General features: G+C 40.8%; 1 protein-coding gene across 3 annotated transcripts in view; it reads right to left on the minus strand.

The window, feature by feature from the left end:
• LOC118815190 (protein eva-1 homolog A) overlaps nucleotides 1-22,368 on the minus strand; it is an 84,686-nt gene that overhangs the window by 4,164 nt on the left and 58,154 nt on the right. For 2 of the 3 annotated variants that reach the window (XM_036581139.1, XM_036581141.1), the window contains 2 exons: nucleotides 1,241-1,378; nucleotides 206-412 (listed from right to left, as the gene is read on the minus strand). In XM_036581139.1, the coding sequence (XP_036437032.1) occupies nucleotides 206-412; nucleotides 1,241-1,378 (345 nt within the window). Of the gene's footprint in view, nucleotides 1-205; nucleotides 413-1,240; nucleotides 1,379-22,368 lie in introns of those variants that run through there. The other variant, XR_005007797.1, reaches the window with a different exon arrangement.

Below are 22,368 nucleotides of genomic sequence, written 5' to 3' on the forward strand. Positions count from 1 at the left end.
TTTGATGGACAACAGTAACTAAGAGAGGCAGGAAGGGTCAGAATGTTCAGTTGTGTTTACCTTGGCATTTATGCATCTATAAAAACTTTTTTACTGATTAAAATAAATAAAGTGTTACTTTTCTTCTCATAAAACACAAAATAAGAGGACTGAGGTGGTTTGGGGGGAAAGGGTTACATGAAGGACTGAGTTGTGTGAATGTTACCTGTGATGTAGGTGTAGGCTGCGAGAGCATTACTGATCAGGGCCATCTCCGTGCTGGTCGCCGTGGCGACAGCGACCGTAGGAGTCTGATCTCTAGTCTCTTTCTCTTTATCTCTGTTTTCTTCTCTCTCTCTCTCTGTTTCCTTTTGTCCGTTTGCAAAGCGATTCTTCTCCAAGTACGACCCAGACTTCCCTCGCTTAGACTTCCCTGGAAAACACACACACACACACACACACACACACACACACAAAAATAAATCCTGCTATAATCTGGCAAATTCTGCTGTTGTGTAATAACAAGTTCAAACGCTCTGCTCTGTTTGTTGTTTTATGAGTCTTTCATTTTTGAAACTACTGTCTGTGTTTAGGTTTCATTTCAGGCTGGCAGGCTGTGTATCAGCATGTGTGCGGCTTTGCAGACAGTGTAAAATGTGTATATATGTCTGTATGTGTGTGTGTGCGTGTGTGTGTTTGTCTGTGTATGAGTGTATATGTGTGCAAATGTGTGTGAGTGTGTGTGCGCGTGCCTGTGTCTATGTGTGTGTCTGTGTGTACAAAGTAAACAGCCTGAGGGTCAGAGCCACTGCTTGGCTCTAATTGACACTCTGGCAGTGCTGCTGTTTTCCTTTAACTCATTGAAACTCAGTCTGATAATGTCTGATAGTGTCCAGTGTGGTCCAGTACTAACTCTGTTCTTACCACACCTTCATCAGCTCACCCACACTTCACAAAACTCTCAAGATCAGTTTATTCCTACCCTAATAAGTCTACGTTCCTACTCACATTAGCCCAAATTCCCAGACGTGTATTCGCATTATGAGATCACATCTGGCCCTGCGAGACTAATCCAGCCTCGCCTCCGGAGGTGTTTGTTTACTTAAACAGTACTATAAGGAGAAATGAGTAATGAACAGGTTGTTGTTGTGTCTGATTCATGTGTTTGTGTCTGCTTTAAGCTCAGAATGTGAACAGGGGTCAAACACAGGGCTTCCAGCCTTGATGAAAGGGGGGCAAAGGCCAGAGTTGAGGTTGTTACCTGGTGCAGGGTCAGAGGTCAGGGACGGGTTCCCGTCAGGCGGTGCGCTGTCTCCCACCACATTGGGGTCATGAGTTTGCGAGGGGGGTGGGGCAAATGGAAGTCTCTGAACTGACTCTTGCAAAAGCTTCTTTGGAACTGTGGGAGGGCAGAGAGAAAGAGAGAGTATGTTTGTTAGCATAGCTTTACAATTAATTACAATTCATGCCAAAGAAGTGATTTGAATTCAAATCAGAGGGAGCGAGAGAGAGACTGTCATAGGATGCCACCCTTAGCACAAGCTAGTTCATGAAATTTCTACCCTGCTAGATCTGCCCTGGTCAACTGCAAGTGCTATTATTGGGAAATGGAAGCATCTTGGAGCCACAACAGCTCAGCCACAAAGCGGCAGTCTACATAAACTCACAAAGAGGGGCCATGAGTGCTGAAGCACATAGCACAATTCACTGTTCAAGTTCCAAACTGCCTCTGGAAGCAATATCAGCACAAGAACTGTGCATTGAGAGCTTCATGAAATTGGTTTCCATGGCTGAGCAGCTGCACATAAGCCCAAGATTACAATACACAATACCAAGCGTCAGCTGGAGTGATGTAAAGCACGCCACCACTGGACTCTGGAGCAGTTGAAACATGTTCTCTAGAGGGATGAATCACACTTCACTACTTGGCAGTCTGATGCATGAATCTGGGTTTGGTGGATGCCACGAGAACACTACCTTCCTGAATGCATAGTGCCAACAGTAAAGTTTGGTGGAAGAGGGATGATGGGCTGGGGCTGTTTTTCAGGTCCCTTAGTTCCAGTGAAGGGTGATGTTAATGCTACAGCACACAAATACATTTTACACAATTATATGCTCCCAACTTTGTGGTAAAAGTTTCAGGAAGACCCTTTCCTGTTCCAGCATGACTGAGCCCCTGTGCGTAAAACGAGCTTCATAAAGACAAGATCTGATGAGTTTGTAGTGGAGGACCTCCAGTGGCCTGCACAGAGCCCTGACCTCAACCCCACTGAACACTTATGGGATGAATGGGAATGTTGACTGCGAGCCAGGCCCTCTCGTCCAACATCAGTGCCACCACAGAAGAGTGGACGCTGTTAAGAGCCGCAAAGGGGGCCAACTCTATATTAATGCCCATAGTGTTGGAATGGGATGTCCAACAAGATGGAACTCTCTGGGTGAGATGGTCAGGTGTCCACATACTTTTGGCCATGTAGTGTATATAAGAGTGAGGGTGAGAAAGAAAGAAAGTGAGAGAGATGTATAAACAGAGGGAGGAGGAGAGAAAAAAGAGAAAAGGAAATGCATAGACAGTAAGGGGGAGCAAGAGGAGGTAGAGAGAGAGAAAGAGAGAGAGACAATGATTCAGTCCTAGATCATGCAGAGTTTCCAAATAACACTGATCAGTTCCCAAAAATCTTCTATCTGTCACTGCCCCCCCCCAACCCTCCCCTCTTCACTTCCCGTGAGTCAGCGTTCCAGACACGAACCCACAATGCACAGGGTTTAAAATCTGCGATGGCTGTGATGTGGTCACAAAACTGACCACGCGTCTGTCTGCCAAGCACGCACACAAGCGCATACAGTCTCTCTTTGTTGACTTTAAAGAGCGTTGCTGTAAAAGAACTGGCAGAGATACTGCAGCAATCAGCACTGACATTCTCACACACACACACACATGCACACACACACACACACACACACACACACACACACACACATAGTCCGAATGATATACACTATTTATCTAAGACCTCTGTGAATAAACATGGCACCAAATTTAGCCAGACTGTTATCAGGCGTACTTTGGAGAGTCTGGAAACAGCATCAGTACAGAATAACTCACTGATTCTAATAGACACACATACACACACACACACACACACACTGTTTCCTTTAAATTCCTATAATGGAAAATATTGGAAAATATTAAAAACTACAATAAAGGCACTTATATGTAATAATAATGTGCCCCACATGTAATATATCACTGCTGTCTGAATAACACCTTGTATCTCCATTTTTGTTGTTTTTCAGTTTTTGACAATATTTGAAACTGCCTACGACCCTTTATATTGTGTCTAAATTTCATGATGAATGGACCAAAGGAAATGGCCCAAAATGACTTGGAAAAAAGTCTGGTTCTATTGACTTACATTAAAAGTAAAGTAGGTTTTTTGCTTCTCCTGTAAAGTTACCATTTTGGAGATACGAGGTTTTCTTCTGACAGCAGTGTTATGCGTATATATCATCACTGTTGGAACAAACCTCGTTAAACAGAGACATAACAGAGTTTAGGAGTAGACAAACAAATAAATGTATGAATGAATGAATAAATGAATAAATAAATAAAGAATGTAAGTATTTCTTCTCTGTGTAAGTATAAGTATGCAGTCTACAGTCTCACTGTGTGCAGTGACTACACAGACAGGCCTTTGGAATACAGAAACACTGTAGTACAGTAATAATACAGTTCAGGCTCTGTGGGAGGTGAAAGGAAGCAGACGCTGGAGACAGAGAAAGACAAAAAACGTTTAAAAAATACTAAAAGGGAAGGAATGATTACTGGTAGACCGCCTGTCAACTCTCATCAGACTGACACACTAATCACTACAGTGCAAGTGTGTGTGTGTGTGTGTGTGTGTGTGTGTGTTGGGGGGGTCCTGAAGCTCAGCTCATGATTATAGGACACTGATTGGAGCTAATTGGAGACACATGTGCACATATATGTGTGTGTAGGGACAAGTGTGTGTGTTTGCAGAGAGCGAGAGAGAGAAAGAGAAAGGTACGACGAGAGAGAAAAAGAGAGACGAAGGAAGACAGAAATGTGAAAGAAAGAGAAATGTGAGAGAAATAGAAAGAGAGAGAGAGAGAAAGGAGGGAGAGGAAGAAAAAAGAGAGAAAGAAAAAGACAGAAGGGGAATAAATAGAAAGAGAGGAAAAGAAAGAAAAGAATGGAAAAAAAAGAAAAAGAAAATGAGAGAAGGGGACAAGGAGAAATATTATAAAACATGTTTCTGTTCATCAGCTCTGAACTGATCCAACAGCCACTCCACAGGAAACACAACACATCTGAGTGTGTGTGTGTGTGTGTGTGTGTGTGTGTGTGTGTGTGTGTGTGTGTGTTCGCACGCTCCAACCAAACACACACACACAGACACAAACACACACTAAAATCAGTGAAGCATGGAATTCTGGGACAGCAGGAGTGCTGGCAAAATCAGCGCCCGCAATACAGACATAATTACAACTGCAGAGAGAGAGAGAGAGAGAGAGAGAGAGAGAGAGACAGAGAGAGAGAGAGAGAGAGAGAGAGGAGAGAGAGAGAGACAGAGACAGAGAAAGAGAGAGAGACTGCATTAAAAGTTTCAGTGAAGGCATCATGACCCAGTTAGAGTCTCAACATGACACATCAAAGAAAGGAGACAAATACAACACTGAAATGATTTCAGTCCAGATACACACACACACACACACACACATGTAAAACACCTCTATTTTCAATACTAGTACTACTACTACTACTACTAATAATAATAATAATAATAATAAACTGTATTATATAGAGCTTTTTAAAGACCCATCCTCCCTTACGGGAGTTAATCTGCAACACATGGTCAAACATGAGCCTAAAGTCACCATGCCTGATGCCGAGGGGTATTAAGTCCCCCCCAGCACTGGGCTGTGGTGCAGCAGAACTGCATTCTCTGCAGTGATGGAGCTCCATCCAATACCTTTGGGATGAGTTAAAGAGATCCAGAACTGACCATCCAACATCAGAACTTGACCTCACTAATGCTCAATCAAATCCTCACAGCAATGTTCCAACCTCTAGTGTAAAGCCTTTCCAGAAGAGTAGAGGCTGTTACTGCAGCAAAGGAGGACAAACTCCCTATTAATACACTTCATTTCAGAAGAAACGCTAGATGAGAAGGTGTCTACAAACTTTTGGACATTTAGTGTGTAGTATAAGTAGCGCTGGTGTGGGTGAGAGAAACCAGAAGCCAGAAGACGCATTTGTAAACAGCTGTGAACTGCCCAGCCTTTTACTAATGGTGGGCAGGAGGGGTCAATATAAAGCCTTTAACTAGTGCAGCCGTTCATCTTCCAGACGCTGGAGCCGGTGTGTTTGTATGTTTCCTTCTCTTTAATTAGTGTTAGTGCAGAACACTGTGGACGCGGTGTGCATATATTTTAGCATCTGTGTTTGTTTGTGTATGTGTGTCTGTTTATGTCTGTGTGTTTCTATATGTCTGCTGTGTACTGTGTGTGTGTTTATGTGTGCATGTGCATACAGTGAAGGGTTTTCAGACACTTTTGTTTTATTTAATATACTTCTGGTACATATATTAACTTCATATTTACCCAAACAGTGAGAATGCCTTTTATACTGACACTAAGTGCATTTTGCAGCAATAATATTTAGAATTTAGGTTATTTTTATTTATATTGCTGCTGTCGGAAGAAAACCTAGTATCTCCAAAATGAGAACTTTACAGGTAAAGGAAAAAAACCTACTTTACCTTATTGCAAGTCAGTGGAACCAGACCTTTTTCCAAGTAATTTTGGGCCGTTTTGTTTTGGTCCTTTCATCATGCAATGTACACAGAGTGTAAAGGACAACTGGCATTTTCAAATTACGTCAAAAACTGAAAAACAACAAAAATTGAGATACAAGGTTTTGTTCTGACAGCAGCGATATGTATGTTGGCCATTGAGTACAAGGTAGGTGTTTCTAATAAAGTGGCCATGAGTGGAAGTACACGGTAGGAGTTACTAATAAAGTGGCCAGTGAGTGGAAGTACAAGGTGGGTGTTTCTAATAAAGTGGCCAGTGAGTGGAAGTACAAGGTGGGTGTTTCTAATAAAGTGGCCACTGAGTGGAAATACAAGATGGGTGTCTCTAATAAAGTGGCCAGCGAATGGAAATACAAGGTAGGTGTTTTTTAATAAAGTGACCAATGAGTGGAAATACAAAGTAGGTGTTTCTAATAAAGTGGCCAGTGAGAATCCACTGAAAGCACAGTCCCGACCGTCGCAAGCCTGGTGATTTCTTCAGGCCATGAGTGAACTCGATAAAGCTGCTGCTTTCTATAGACCTCAGCTGCTCATTGTGGACTTTGTTTACAACAGCAGAACGATCTGGATGAAACACACACACACACGCATGCACACACTATAGACCCAACAGCTGCTCTCTGAAAAACACTTTAGAATATATAAAGGTTCTCTGGAATGCTTTCACAGACGCCCTGAAAAAGCCTCGGAGAGTCATAGCTATAACAGTATACTGCATATTGTCACTGACCATTTTGCTATGGCTAAAAACAGTAGCATTAGTTATCTAAAAGTTGGACTTATGTCCATTTTTATTACACATAAGCTATCCTGTTTGAGATTACTTAACTCTCAACACAGTGTGAAGCAAGCGTGTGATGATTAGGTATGCAGTTTGCACAGTGCTCATGCAGTTAGCACCATGCTAATTGGTGTACTTAAGCTTCCATTACTTGTTAGCTACATTAGCCTCACAGCTCCAGTCCAAAACTAAAGAAAAAGCACTTTAACCACCGAACATATCTTGGCTGATCGACTACATTTGGGGTAAGGAGGAGAAAAACAGTGCAGGCTACATTTGATTTTTCGCTGAATTATTACTTTAAATATTGGAGCGATTCAGTTCATAAATACAGCATTAAGGACTGATGGAAATGCAGAATTTGAAACATGTACATTTCAGTCAGCCACATAAGGAGCTGTGCTTGCCGTCCATCAGCAATGTCTACATCCTCCAATTGGTTTGAAGTGATGAACTGACCGACTTGACTGAAGTATGAGCTTTGGCATAGCTAGGGCTAGCTAAGCAGGATGCATTGAAAATATATTATGGTGTATTTCATTTTATTTTGGGATATACTGACAACAAATAACATCTATTTCATTCTCATTGGGGAATCTTGCCGTCTGCTGGCAGCAGAGCAGGTCACGATTGTCATGTTTGTCATGGACGTCCGACACAATCTAATCTACGCTAATCTAATCGATGCTAATCTGAGCTAATGAGGAAATGAGTGGCCTGTAATGGCTGCAGTGACTGGACTATGAGGAGTATGAAGAATATTCCTGATCAGCTGAATCCTCTAAAGCACGCCTCAGTCCTCTGCTAGTGGACGTTTGTCCTCCAGAGTTTAGCTCCTATCTAGCATTAAAGGAACAGTTTAGCAAAAAATGGACACAAGTACAATGTACAGCCAAAAACAACGACAGCAGCCACGTTGAAGCCTGGATCTGCTTGTTTGTCTTCTTTAACAGACAGTATGTCATACAGAGGAAAACCCTCAGGGTGTTCTAGGGCTGCAGAGAAGGCCTAATCATTTCTGTAAAATAAATAAATCTGTTATTTTTATTTTTATTTAAGAGTCATTGTGCTTGTTGTATATAAACACTGCAAGTATTGTAGTAATACTCTTATTTCATAAGTTTTGGTTGCAAACAAAAGGGCTGAATTGCCCAAGGGAAAATTGTCCAATGAGATTTTTCCTCTCTGTGATGTCTAGGCAGCCAAGTGAGCTCTCCCATTGGTTAGGACTTCAGGAGCTGGACTGAAGGCCTTAACACATTAGGTTCACTACCAACATGATTAGGAACTGACCTTGGAATCAACCGATCATACAATAAAGAGCATGTGCTAGTGCAAAATATACTCAAAGTGTTAATAATTAGCTGCTTTATGCTAACAAAGCAGTAATTTTGCCCTTAAATTTTGACGCGTTTTCATTGACAGAAAAACTTTATGATAAGGCTAATTTCTGCTAGCACACCTATGGGGTTCTAGTAGCATGTTAGTGCTAATTTTTGTTAGATGTTCTAGATCAAACACACACATTTGCAGTTTGTAAAAGACATTTCATGTTTCATTTGCAGCTTTTAACACACATATATCGTACTTTTTATATGTCAGTTTTGCTGTGACTCTTTCTTGGCACAGAGCTGCCGCTGCTGCTTTCCATTTCTAACAACTAACTGAAACCCACTGGTCAGGCTGCCACTTGTATTCACAATCACTGACATATCTAGAACTCCCAGAATGCCTAGAGTGATGTCTTTTTCTTACAAAATTGGTCCCACCCATTGGAAACCAAAACGTGATTGCTTGATTCTACTTTCAGACACAGCCAGGCCTTCAGTTCAGCTCCTGAAGTCCAAACCTATGGGAGAGCTTCCTTGGCTGTATCTGCCTAGATACCATAAAGAGAAAAATCATGATTGGATAATTTTTCATTAGGTGTTCTAAGAATTGAACCCTTGTTTCACACCAAAACTTGACAGAATAAGAGTATTACTGCAATACTTGCAAGGGTTAAATACAAGAAGTGTAGTAATTCTATTAAATAAAAATAAAGTAAAAATTACAAATGTGTATTTTTTTATTTCACATAATTCAAGGATGAAAAATAAAACAAAGCATCAGAAAAATCTGCAAACAGAAAAAAAATGAATAAGTAATAAAATTACTGAATGTATTTCTAAAAAGGTTAATATTTAGAATATTATATTTTGAAGCTTAATATTTTATTATTTTATTTACAATTTTCAGCACAAAATTAACTCCCTACTGTTTTTTTATTTTATATAATTTACGTCACGTTTTATGTGTCTATTGTATTCACTGTCTGCACAAATTCCTTGTTTATAAGAATGTATTTAGTAAATAAACAGTTCTGATTGAGCCGTAAACGTGATGAGCCGTTGGACGGTTCGCACAGTTGGAGCAGCCATTCAGCAGCATATCAACCAGCACAGGCATGATGAGCACAGACAGAGACACGGAGAGACAGATAAACGCACACCCACACACACACACACACACACACACACATACACACACGCACTGTCCTCCTCTCACGCAAGCTTCCAGTGAATCTGAGAGCCTGTCAGCTCAGTGAACTCACGGCTGAGCAGGCAGAGCGCTCTCGCCGCCAGCTCCGTCTCACGAACACAGGAGCTTTACTCTGCTTATCACACTGTCTGATCTGACCAAAACTTTTAAAGCGATAGTTCTAGTGAGCACAACTTTCCCCCAAAATGTAGCTCAGTTGTTCAGGAATCTCTAAAAGACTTGTTTACGGCTCTGGTGCTGTATGACACACTGTTATCTATGCATGCATTCTAATCAAACTACAGTTACTGGCGGAATAACTGTTTATTGTGATCAGTATTAATAATAACTTAAAATGTTTATGAAAAAATGGTGTATTTTATCCTATTTTAAGTTATCTGGTGGCAGTAAGCCATGAGAGGCTGTACATCACAGTGATTTAACTCCTGATAAAATCACTGTAATGCACGGCTTCTCGTGGCTTATTGCTTTAATTAATGAACTTGATTCAAATGTGTACTTTATTTCCACATAAAACATATTACAGCAAAAAGTAAGTAGGCTGAAACAAAATAATTCATATTATAATTCATATTATTATATTTGTGTGGAAATGATGTTCAAATGCAGCACTTTTGTCAAAGTGTATTTTGCATTTTTACATGATGGCTATTTTTCCTAGTCTGATGCTTTAAACTGTTTCTGTAAATCAGTTTATAAAGTGTTATATAAATAAAATGACCTACTTACTGGAAACTGTATCAATCGAATAAAAGCAGGAACAATGTGTTTTGTATATTTAGCCACAGCTTTATTGGAGAGTTAAAGTAACTAACAGGTGTTGCTGTGTTGGTCGGCGTGTATGTTCACCAGATGATCCGCACGCTTCTCGTACGAGAGCGTTCACAGCTGCGGTCATTAAACACAGCTAATGTTGGGCACTGCTCCTTAAATAGAAACACATTCTCTCTCTCTCTCTCTCTCTCTCTCTCTCATTCATTTTCTGTCTCTCTCTCCCTTTCCCTCACCCTCTCTTTCTCTGTCCTTTATCTTTCTTTTTCTCCCTCCCCTTCCTCTCTCCTGCTCTTTCTTTCTCTCCTCTCTCACTCTCTTTCTCTCTCTCCCCCTCCTCTGCAGTCTTCCTCTCATCTCTTTCTCTCCTCTTTCCCACTCTTCCGCTATCTCGCCTCCTCACTCTCTTTCTTTTGTCTTTCATTCACTCTTTCATTTTATATCCCTTTATTTCTCCCTTTCCACTTCCATTGTTTTTCTCTTTCTCTCTCCCCTCGCTCTCTCTCTCCCTCACTCTCTCTTCCTTCTGTCTTTTATTCACTCTTTCATTTTGTATCTCTCTCTTCCCTTCCCTCACCCTCTCTCTCTGTCCTTTATCTCTTTCTTTTTCTCCCTCCCCTCCCTCTCTCTTGCTCTCTCTCCTCCCTCACTCCCTCTTTCTCTCTCTCTCTCTCCCCTTCCTCTGCAGTCTTTCTCTCAACTCTTTCTCCTCTTTCCCACTACCTCACTCTCTCTTCTTCGATCTCTCTTTCTTCTCTGTCTTTCATTCACTCTCATTTTCTATCTCTTTATTTCTCTCTTTCTCTCCCCTTCTCTTTCTCTGTCCTTCATGTTTCTTTTTCTCAGTTCCCTCCCTCTCTCCTGCTCTTTCTCTCTCCTCCCTCACTCTCTCTTCCTCTCTCCCTCTTTCTCCCTCACTCCTCCACTCCGTCTTTCTCTTCATCTCTTTCTTCTCTATTTTTCTCTCTCTCTCCCTTTACCTCTTTCTCTCGGCCCTTTACTTCTCTCTCTCTCTCTCCTTCTTCACTCTCTTTTTCTCTCTCATTACTGTATTATAATGACCTATAAATGTATGTATTTTTTTCCTGTATGTAAAATAAATCTGTCCATCATTTCCACACACATAACATATTACATCAATACAACTAGTGCTGAAAGTAAACTGAAAGACAAAAGTGTGGATGGAACACATTTTATATTTATATTCATAAAATTGGCCACCCCTTGGATACACCTCTGTCTCTCTCTCTCTTCTAGACGTCTCCTCCACTTTATGTGCTCCTTCTGTATATTTCACTTTTTTGCCTCACTCTTCTCGCTCCAGTGCACTGCTGTGTCTGAGACACAAACAGAAGAGACAAAGAAAAAAAAAAGAAAAAGAGAGAGAGAGAGGAAAAACAGATGTGTGACTGTGTGTGTGTTTATGATTATGTATTCCTCGGTGCTCCAACAAAAACTGTTAACATGTAAAAAAGTCAGTTCCGTATTTCGGCTTTAGGCCTGAAATTTCTCTCCTTAGTCCACTGCAGTCTGGCCAAATGCATGTCCATTACACAATAACGACCTAGTTTAAAGGAACAATCCAGCAAAAATGATCTCTCTATTGTCAAAACTGATATCAATTATCTACCAATTATCAAAGACTGACCTACCCAAGCTCCGCCCACAAATGACTGGACAAGCTTTACAGAATGCTGACTAATATTCCACTTAATGGCACAAGTAGCGCAAGTCACTGAGTGTGTTTACATGCACTCAATAATCCGATCATAATCAAATTTCTGCAGTAACCTGATTATTCAAATGGTCATGTAAACAGCACACTCTGACTTCCTAGATCAGAGTAAGGTCTAGAAATCTGATAAAGAGGCTGGGTTTTAGCTCAGTAATCAGATTTGTCAGTGCATGTGAACTCTTACTCTGACTTCTATCGGAGTTCTCAGTCTGCGCGTGTGTGAAAACAGACAGCAGTGCTGAAGAAAAGGAAGCAGCGTTGCCGCAAAATGCAGCAAAACACTTTTGGAGCGATGCTGAAACCAAACACATGCTTGACGAAATTAAGGATTTAAATATTCTTCATATTCTAGATGATGTATGTTCATATTTTCTGATAAAGTAGCACGAAAAAAAGCTGCGGTGTTTACGTTACGTTTACTTCATGTCTTCTTCTGTGAGTTTACTGGCCGTTTGCAAAGCAGAAATCTGATTACTGTCTGACTCATATAGACCCGGAGATTCCCCATTACCTGATTACACAAGCGCATGTAAACACGTTGATCAGATTACTGACAAAATCTGATTTTCTGCAGTTATCAGAGTATTAAGTGCATGGAAACACACTCAGTGTCAAAATATCTAAATACCTAAAGTTGTTACTTTCCAGTGATATTTATGTTGCATGCATACTGTTACCTTAGATCGGATATAGTTTTAGAATTTTTTAGAATTCAGAACCATTAGCCTACTGTGTTTTGCACACAGAGGAATTCGACCTCTGCATGTAACTCATCCGTGCGGTGAAACACTCAAATACATGCACACTAGTGAACACACACACACTAGGGGGCAGTGAGCACACTTGCCCGGAGTGGTGGGCAGCCACATCCACAGTGCCCCGGGAGCAGTTGGGGGTTAGGTGCGTTGCTCAAGGGCACTTCAGTCACATACTGTCAGCTGAGGGGATCGAACCGGCGACCTTCCGGTCACAAGGCTGCTGAGGGTAACGAACCGGCGACCTTCCGGTCACAAGGCTGCTGAGGGGAACTTCCGGTCACAAGGCTACTGAGGGGATCGAACCGGCAACCTTCCGGTCACAAGGCTGCTGAGGGGAACTTCCGGTCACAAGGCTGCTGAGGGGATCGAACCGGCGACCTTCCGGTCACAAGGCTGGTTTCCCTAACCTCCATTTTACATTTTACATCATGTAGTAATGCTAACATAAAATTTGCTAATGTTTCCAACTTGACTAGTTTCAATCAGCTAAAAACAACATTGTCCAGCATTTTAAACAGGAAACTGTAAAGGTATGTAGTGAGTTTAAACAAGCTTCATTTGATTTAATAGGAATTTTGCCACTGCTCTGTTTAGTGACAGTTGCAATGAAAGAATGCACTTGTGAGCGGAGCTTGGATAGGTCAATTTTCCTCCCTTACCCCAAATACAGTCGATCAGTCAAGACATATTTGGTGTCTGAAGTTGCTTCTTTAGTAAAGCACTGGAACTAGGAGGCTAATGTAACTAACAAGTACTGGAAGCTTATGTTCACCAATTAGCATGGCGCTAACTGCATGAGTAAATCATGTGTCGAGCTGTTAAGTGATCTCAAATAGTGGTTTATGATACTGTATGAAGTTAATCTGTAAACACGGATTAGCCTTCATGATGGCCTAAGTTCACTATTGCTGTTAACTACGCTAACAAACTTTAGTCCATTTTCAGAAGTAACAGAATGTCACAGTGTCAGAAACCACATAAGCAAGTCTATGCCAATGATCTGGGCTGCTGGAGGAGGAGGAGCGATTTTTCCTGGAGAAAACTACATTTCCCATGACGCTCTGCTGAAAAGGCAGCTTGAGGCCTACAGACGAAGTATGCAGTTGCTCTTTTGAACCTTATGGGAGCGCTGGGACTGATCCGTTTCAGTTAATGAGAGAAACAGATGCATATGAACTGATCCAGAGTCAGTGAGGGAACTCAAATTAAAGCACACGTTTAACTCTCACTGCACTGATCCACAGTCAGTATTTCACCTTCTCTGCTCTCCAGGACACTTTACAGCTGGAATGTTTCAGGAATGCACTCGAGGGATTCCCAGAATTCCTGTCTGATCCCCTGCATCCCCTCCAGCACTAAAGCATGCTGGGTAACCTGGCTAAATCCTCCAGGTTGAGGCTTACAGTCATGAAGAGTTAATCAAACCCCTGTTTCTGCACATATACAGAAAGTACTGCATCAGAATGCCTGCAGTCAGTTCACACTGGAGCAAACTGTCACTGTACAAAATGTACTTTTTTTAAATTTTAAAGCACAGCATATTCTTGCATATACACTGTATATTCACCATTTTGAGGACCGAATCAGGGAGTTACTGCGCTGCGCGATGTCTTCAATCTGCTTTGCTTTGTGAATGATTCACCTGCAAGACGCCACAGAAGCCAAGAGATAGCTGCTGCACTGTATAGTTTAGTGTTTCTCTGCTGTTCACACCTCATTCAGCTCAAGAAGGGATTAATTAGCTAATAATATCAGGTATTTTAACCAGGGAAACCACAGTTATGCAGTGCAGGGGTTGCAGGACTGGAGCTGAACTCTGAACTAACTGCACTAGCAAACTTACAGGATCACGTCTGTCAAAACACAACGTCGTTTTCCGACCCACGACGTTCAGTCTGATATTTAACGCTTATGTTTCTCCATTCAAACATCATTTAAATCAGAAACAGAGAGTAAAGTTATGCCGGCTGTCTGCAGCTCCGTTAGGGGGGCGACTGTTCATCTCTCGGCTGTTAACATCAGCTGAAGTTCATCAGCTAAATGCCAGCATTGTTCACATCTGTGTTAATTAGCTGATGTCGTTCCTCCTATGATGACAGAGTTTATCTCTTCTTTATGGAACACCATTGGATCCTTTACCCACCCTGACACGAAGAGCCAGTGGGCTTCTGTGCTTTTAAATGCTTTGAGAGACTCTGAATATAAATGTCAGGAAAACAAATTTGGTAGCTTTTCCACCAGTTTAACTGTATAAGGATCACAGACTATTTTATCAACTTTTTTTGAGGAACGTTTTTACTCTTCCAAAGTAAGGAGAGCAATTTTAGCCATATTTCACCTCTAGTTATGTTCCTGTGGAGCAACGAAGCCAGAAATCCGGTGCCAAATATAGTGGCCTCAGCAGAAAAATCGCATGACTGAAACCCTGGGATATACAATCTCTTCACATTAACTTGCATTAAAAGTTAAAAACATTTTTGCCTTCTGCTGTAATGTTACAATTTTGGAGATTTTTTTTTGGACGGTGATGAAATACTGGTACAAACTGAAATGACACGAACAGTCAGTCATATAAATAATATCGATATAACAATTAAAATAATGATTCTGTTTCCAACTTTGCTAGAGACAACATTATCCAGCTTTATAAACAAGAAACTTCATGTCATTTAGTGAGTGTAAACAAACTTCATTTGATTTAATGGGAGTTTTGCCACTGCTCGGTTTAGCAACAGTTGCTATGAAAAAAAATGCACTCGTGGGCGGAGTTTGGATGGGTGAATTAACCCCCTTACCCCAAATACAGTCGATCAACCAAGACACATTTGGTGTCTGAAGTTTGCTTCTTTAGTGCTGCACTGGATCTAGGAGGCTAATGTAGCTAACAAGTAACAGAAGCTTATGTACACCAATTAGCATGGTGCCAACTGCATGTCTAAATCATGTGTGGCATTGCTGGCATAAACAAACAGTCATATAAATAATAGTGATATTATATTAAACTATTATATATAAACTATTACATTAAAATGCAAGCTTAAAGTGACCTGCTGTGTTACTATAGTTACATAGAATCACAGTCTGAAAATATAAGAAAAAACATGAGCTACCTAGCTAACAAACAAACAAACAAACAAACAAACATCACTCGGCCACCTAAACATTGTATCGCATCAAATTAGATGTCAGAATGTTTTTTGTATTAATGAGATTCATCACGTGTCTCAATTAATACATTTACTGCTTCATTATAGTTTCATTTATCTCCATAAACCCAACCAGGCAGGTGATTTTCAACACAGCTGTCCTGAATTAGCATTTTACTTGCCCCAGGCAATTAGCCAATCATTAATGTTGAATGCCGTGATTAATTAAGACAGATATAGAGCCGAGAAAAAGATCAAGAAGATCAGCCCTCAGTTGTTCATGGAAAATCCTCATAAATCTGTGATTTATCTCACAATCAACTGCACACAGAGTAATAGGAAAGGAATGATGACTGGAAATATACCAAAGAAGGAGCGAGAGAGGGAGAGAGAAAGAGAGGAGTGAGAGAGAGAGGGAGAGCGAGCAAGAGAGATCCTCCTCTCTCCCTTATTTTCATCCCTTCGTGGGATCTGGCAGCAAATCAATGCGAGGCCTCTGAAAACTTTAAATAAAACACACCGAACTGGGACGTTCGCTTTGGTTATTTTGGAAGAGCAGCTGCGCTGGGTGCATGTTTGTTAGCTCGCTAAATAGAGTCCTGATGACATTTAAAGGAAAGGGCTATTTCACCATGCTGAATGATGACGTGTGACACACCAAACCAGAGGTGGTCTGGGAGCATTTTTTGGAAACCGCCGGGGCCCACTGCTCCCTCCTCGCAGACCGGAATAACCCGTTAGGGAGCGGTCTGACCCGGACGGGCCCGGCCTCAGCAGGAAATCACCCGTTTGTGGTGGGGCGCTGCACTGTGGAAGCTCCAGAGTTACCTTAATCTGTAATGTTGCAACAGGGCTTAGCCATTTCACCACATCTGAATGATATTAAAGGGCCCATATCATGGAAAGTTTAGTTTTTTGAACTGAAACTGTATCTGATGTAGTATGTAAACATTACGTTTCAAAACATACCAGTCAATACTCACTCCATTCAGTCCATTTATGGAAACTAAGCCTGTTTTGAATTCATTGTTTTTGTGTCACTACACCACCCCACCCAATCAAACTGTTGAAGTTACAAGGAGCGTTCAGCCCAGACTACGTTTGGAATGAAGCACAATACAGGGCATTAAGAAAAAAGGGTCATTTACCTATCGTTGTTGCCGGAACAAAACCTTGTATCTCCAAAATAATAACTTTACAGGAGAAGGAAAAAACATTCTTTACTTTTAATGCAAGTCAATGGAACCAGACATTTTTCCAAGTCATTTTAGGTCATTTCTTTTGGTCCATTCATCACGAAATTTACAAGCAATGTAAAGGGCAACAGGTATTGTCAAATTATGTCAAAAACTGAAAAACATCAAAAATGGAGATACGAGGTTTCGTTCCAACAACAGTGATATATCGGTCTTAAAGTCACAGTCTGTTTAACGCCATGGCATAAAGAAAGGGTGGAAAAGGTTGTATAAAATGAATTACTACTCTATTTATTTATATCGTAAGTGGGTAAAAAAATTAAATGAATAAATGAAGAAAAGTGAAGGATATGGGCCCTTTAAAGTCTTCCTTTCTGTCCTCTGTAGCAAATATTTGGCCAAAAAAATCTAATTTACACAGATTTTCTATCCCCCCGCCCCAAACTTATCACCCAAAACATGTTTGATTGTCTGAGATTTGCTTTTGTAGGGCTGCATTGTAGCTACAGAGCTAATGTAGTTAATGTGGCTAAGTAATGAAGCTTATATGCTAACAATAAACACTGTGCAGATGGCATGCTGCAGCTGTTACCTTTATAGGTGGACAAAAGTATGCCGCATAGCTAAAACTGCACTAGCAGTGAAGCCTGAATTTTGTACCTATATATATGTATATATCTTACATTCTGAAGAACCCTTTCATGATGCAAAGAACCCTTTAATCATGCAAAGGTATCTCTGAGTGCTCACGGTTCTATTTAGAGCAATTTTCTTCACTAAAGCACCGTTGGAGCATCTTTTTTAAGAGTGTGGTGTTTAACTGTAGTAATCGTCTTCAACATTACAAAGGAGAGAATGGGTCACTCAAGGGACAGAAATGAAGTTGAGGAGGACAAGCTGAGGAGGAAAGAAGCTAAAAGCTAAAGCTAGCAAGCTAACCTAGTTATCTAAAGACTTTACCTCAGTTTGGCTTCTTTGCTTTGGCTGAAAGGGGTAAAATGTGTGTGTTTTTGAGCTGAATAAAGATAGAATCAGTGTCTTCTTCACAGTTTTATTTGACAGCTGAGGTAAAAGTTACACTAATGCTAGCTTGTGTTTATTAGCCTAGGCCAGGGGTATTTAATTAAAATTCAATAAGGTCCAGTTAGAGAAAACTTGCATTATGACTCATATACTGTATACTGAAGTAGCCTAGTAGGTATATCAACATCTTATACAGTCAACAACTGAATGTCAAATCAAATAAAGTACAATTCAGTCATATTTCAACAATCTCTATTATCAGTCTTCTCTTTTTAGAGAACGCCATATGAAATAACCTCCCTCTGACTCACTTTCTTCTCTGACTGCTGTTTCTCGCCTCGTCCCTCCCCTGAGTCTCAGTGCTCATCGTAATGCACGGATCTGATTGGCTGAGTAGCGTAATGTGTGATATGTACAACGCATGCTATTGGTCTGTGAGTCTCCCGGGCCGTTAAAGCTACCGTAAAGGCTAGAACAGTTACGCCAATTGAAACAGGACCACCCCGTCAAAATTAAATAATTCTCCATAGTTTATCAGTTGTAGGTCCAGGTCTGCATAGGACAGCGTCTGGGTCCGGACTCGGACCGCGGTCTGCCTAACAGTGACCTCTGGCCTAGGTTAGTTGTCAGGATTGGCTGACGCCACAGTGATTCCCAATGGCTGTATGATGTATTTGCGGAATGCATGCTGGGTATTGTAGTGAAAGAACATGATGACAACTGTTAGTCTATAAACTTCTTTATAACTTGTTAGCAATGTTAGCTGTTTAGCTCCAGTGCAAAGCAAGTAAAATGAAGCCCTACTGGAGGCTCACAGGCCAGTTTGTACCAGTTGGCGATCTCACTCTGTATGTAATCTGCTATAAAACTAAGAATGCTACTAAATAAAACTCCTCCCTGGCAGGATTTTATTTTATTAACTGTTTACTTTTTCACTTTTCAGTTTTCACCCTATTTAGTCATTTCCATTTTCCATCCCTTATAAGTCTCTCAGGCCACTGGGCCTCACGTGACACTGCTGGGATCGAACCACACCGAAGCCCTATGCGCGCATTCAGCCTGAATTTTTCTCTTCATTAGGGAATAAAGACAGCAGCTGAAACCTCAGAGGCCATTAAACGGCTTATTGAGAACTAAATAGATGCCGTAAACACACACACACACACACACACACACACACACACACACACACACACACACACGTGTCATTAGGAGGCGACTGCTAATTTCTGCAACTGGAGAAAAAAAGCGTGAGAGAACGCTAAACGAGCGAAGAGCCAAAACTCAAAACACATGTTTACTGTAAACCCTAAATAACCTGCTTTCCCTCCCCATCCCCCCATCTCTCTCTCTTTCTCTCTTCTTTCTTTCTCATGTTTTCTCTCTCTTTCACTTTCTTTCTTTATCACTTTCTTTTATTTTCTCATTCTTTCCTTCTCTGTTCTTTTTTCTCTCGATTTTGTTTTCTCTCTTTCTTTCTCACTTTATTTTCTTATTTCTTTTTCTTTCTTTCTCTTTCTCTCTCTCTCCCACTTTCTCTCTTTCATTCTCTTTTCTCTCTCACCTTCTTTCTTTCTTTGTCTCCCACTTTCTCTCTTTATTTTCCTATTTGGTTTTCTTTCTTTTTCTTCTCTCTCATTTCTCTCTTTGTCTCTTTTCTCTCTCACCTTCTTTCCTTCCTCCGTCTCTCTTTCTCTCCTGCTTTCTTTTGCACTTTCTTTCTTGCTCTGTTTTTTTTCGTTCTTTTTCACTTTTATTAGACTCCATCTCCTGTTTCTCTCCTTCTTTCTTTCCAATTTTATCTCTTTCTCTCCTTGTCTCTTTCTTTTTTTTCCTCTCTTTTTATTGCGCTTTTTCTTCTTTCACTCTCCTCCCTTTTCTTTCTTCCTTCTTGTTTCTTTCTTTCTTCGCTCTTTCTTTCTTTCTCCAATTCTCCATTTTCTTTCTTTCTCTTTTTGCTCTCTCTCATTTTACTTTTTCTTCTTCTCTTGTTTCTCTCTCTCCCTCTGTTCTCTCTTTTCTCTCTTTCTCTCCTGCTGGGTTCAGTTCTTTAATAAGAGTTCAGTGTAACTGCTCTCTGTGGTTTAATATTCTTTAAAGGAAAACTAATGGGGCGTGTGTGTGTGTGTGTGTGTGTGTGTGTGTGTGTGTGTGTGTATGAGATGTTGAGTCACTCAGTATATGCAGAACATTTCATAAGTGTGTGTGTGTGTGTGTGTGTGTGTGTGTGTGTGTGTGTGTGTGATGCCTAAAGCAAAATCTCCTTCTATTCTGACAAATTAGTTTTAACAGGAGGGAGTCGAGCCAGTAAAAACCTCCATATGGTACAAACCAAAAGCACCTTCTGCCAGTCACAGCGCTCACTAACTGCACTACACCACAACAAACGATATCTTTGCAAGTAAAATGATCTTAAATCTAGTCAATGCTAATATTTACCATTATGAGGCTGTTGTATGAATGTTATAAGATTATTTAACCTACTTCTAGACATTTGTACTCATTTCAATAATCTAACGAAAGGATCTGCTAATGGAACAAGATCATCTGCAATCTAAGGCTACGTGTCCACTTGTATGCCGACTGCAGTGAGGAAATATTAGAATATTGTTTGATGCAGCCGCAGCATTGCGTTTAGCCCACATGTGTCAGGCTTCAGTCCTTGCGGGCCAAAACAATGCAGACTTCAGCACACGGCCTCATTAAACACACCTGATTCAGCCTATTGCTGACAGCAGTGCAGTCGTCACCCTAACTATTTCAACACTTCCACTGTATGGTGACACAAACCGACACTGTGTACAATACACATCAACAAGAACGCTGGACTCACGTAAACACAACCAACACTGCAGCATCCTTCAGTATAAAGCAATAAAGATAACATAACCAAGCTCAAATCAGCTAAGATCAGTAAAAAGATGAGAAAAACAACATGGCAAACTTAAAACTAATCACCTCGGGCTAAAGCTACCATGGGCATGAAGAATGTTTATGGACCATTTATGTCTTTATATCTCACCTTAGATGTTTTGAAAACTTCCAGAGCATATTAGGTACTAAATTCATAAACCACTGATGACAACACTATTTTTAATTAAGTAATTTAGCCAAGGATGGGTAGAATATGAAGTGCTCTACTCTATACGGGATGGGATCTCACTTTTACAGATCCCACAGGTGCATCTTTAACCGCAGCTGGAGCTTCAAATTCAAACACTGGCGCACTAATAAAGAACTGAAGGCTTGAGGCAATGTCAGATAGCAAACAGTGATAAGCAGTGATTGGAGGGCTGAGAAAATAAGACAAAGATAAGGATTATAGATGGGTGGATTGGACTATTTCTTGCTCATTCATGGAATAATGCAGAGAGCATGATGATTTTGATTGGTAGTACTACAATAGCAGGTTTTCCATCCACCAGTTTCTTGCGAGTTTTGAAAGTGCACAAAAAAAAAACCTGAATGGAAAAAGCCAGAAATTAAAAAAATACCCAAATATCACAAAAAGAGTTGTACGCATGCGAAAAAGAGTGATGGAAAAGAGTTTTTCGAATAAGTCACATGATTCCATGATGCCTACAGATGCCTACAAAGGTTGCTCTGCACAGTGTGCTCCCAGAAACTTCTGGTGCGTTTGCTTTCCCAGATCTAAGGTGGACGTCGTCAGGGTGGCATTGAGATTTCAGCACTCATTAGGTGGCCCATTGCTCGTCCTGGCCAGCGTCTCTGAGCTGCAACACGGCCATAAAAAGATAGCAAATGGCCGTAAAGATAATTGTACTTAAAGCAAAAACCGAGTTAAATATATCCATCTTACTTGTTTCGATGGAGCTCCCTCTAAAGTTTCTTCGTATAACTGCAGCGAATGGAAACACGACTTAATTCACTTTTTTCCTGCCACAATTTCATAAAGGCACATATCACTTGCGGAATGTTTAAAACCTTATTACACACTAAGGCTTATTATTCAGTAACTACAGGGACTTCATTGCAAACTGGTTGAGCTATTCTTAGTGTATAGAAGTGTGTAATAAAACCGGGGGTGGGGGCCCAAAGTTCTATGGGGGGGAGGGGGTGGTGCGGCATATGTGGGTCTCCTTTAACCATTACCAATGAACCATACACGGCCTGCGAGTAAGGAACAAACAGACACACGACCTGCAGGCGGTCACATTAAGACCCTTTGCTGCAGCTTTTGTCTGGTGTATGAATTCCTGTGGTGGTTTTAGTTTGACATTATGAAACACTGTAGCCTGCAGCGTGTCTTCTTTTACCTCGTCCTCTCTCTCTCACTCTCTCTCTCTTCTCCTCCCTGGCATAAAACCTTTCTTTGTATTTGATGACGACGATGAAGAAATCTAGGACTCAAAAGACACAGTGGAAAGCCATAGTGCACTAATAAAGGGAGTACAACAAATTCTCGTTCATTTTATAGCTCTAATTTATTATCTATGTATTTCTATATAATCTGTCAACTTATAAATGCATCTGTCTGTTTTTATATTAATCTAGCTACAACACTGAGCAAAAGTCAGACACCACTCTCCCTTAAGCTGACATATATCTAACAGCCACACCTCCAAAGTTTAGTCTTAGAA

This window comes from Colossoma macropomum, unplaced genomic scaffold, assembly GCF_904425465.1.
Source record: "Colossoma macropomum unplaced genomic scaffold, Colossoma_macropomum, whole genome shotgun sequence".
In the NCBI taxonomy this organism is placed as follows: domain Eukaryota; kingdom Metazoa; phylum Chordata; class Actinopteri; order Characiformes; family Serrasalmidae; genus Colossoma; species Colossoma macropomum.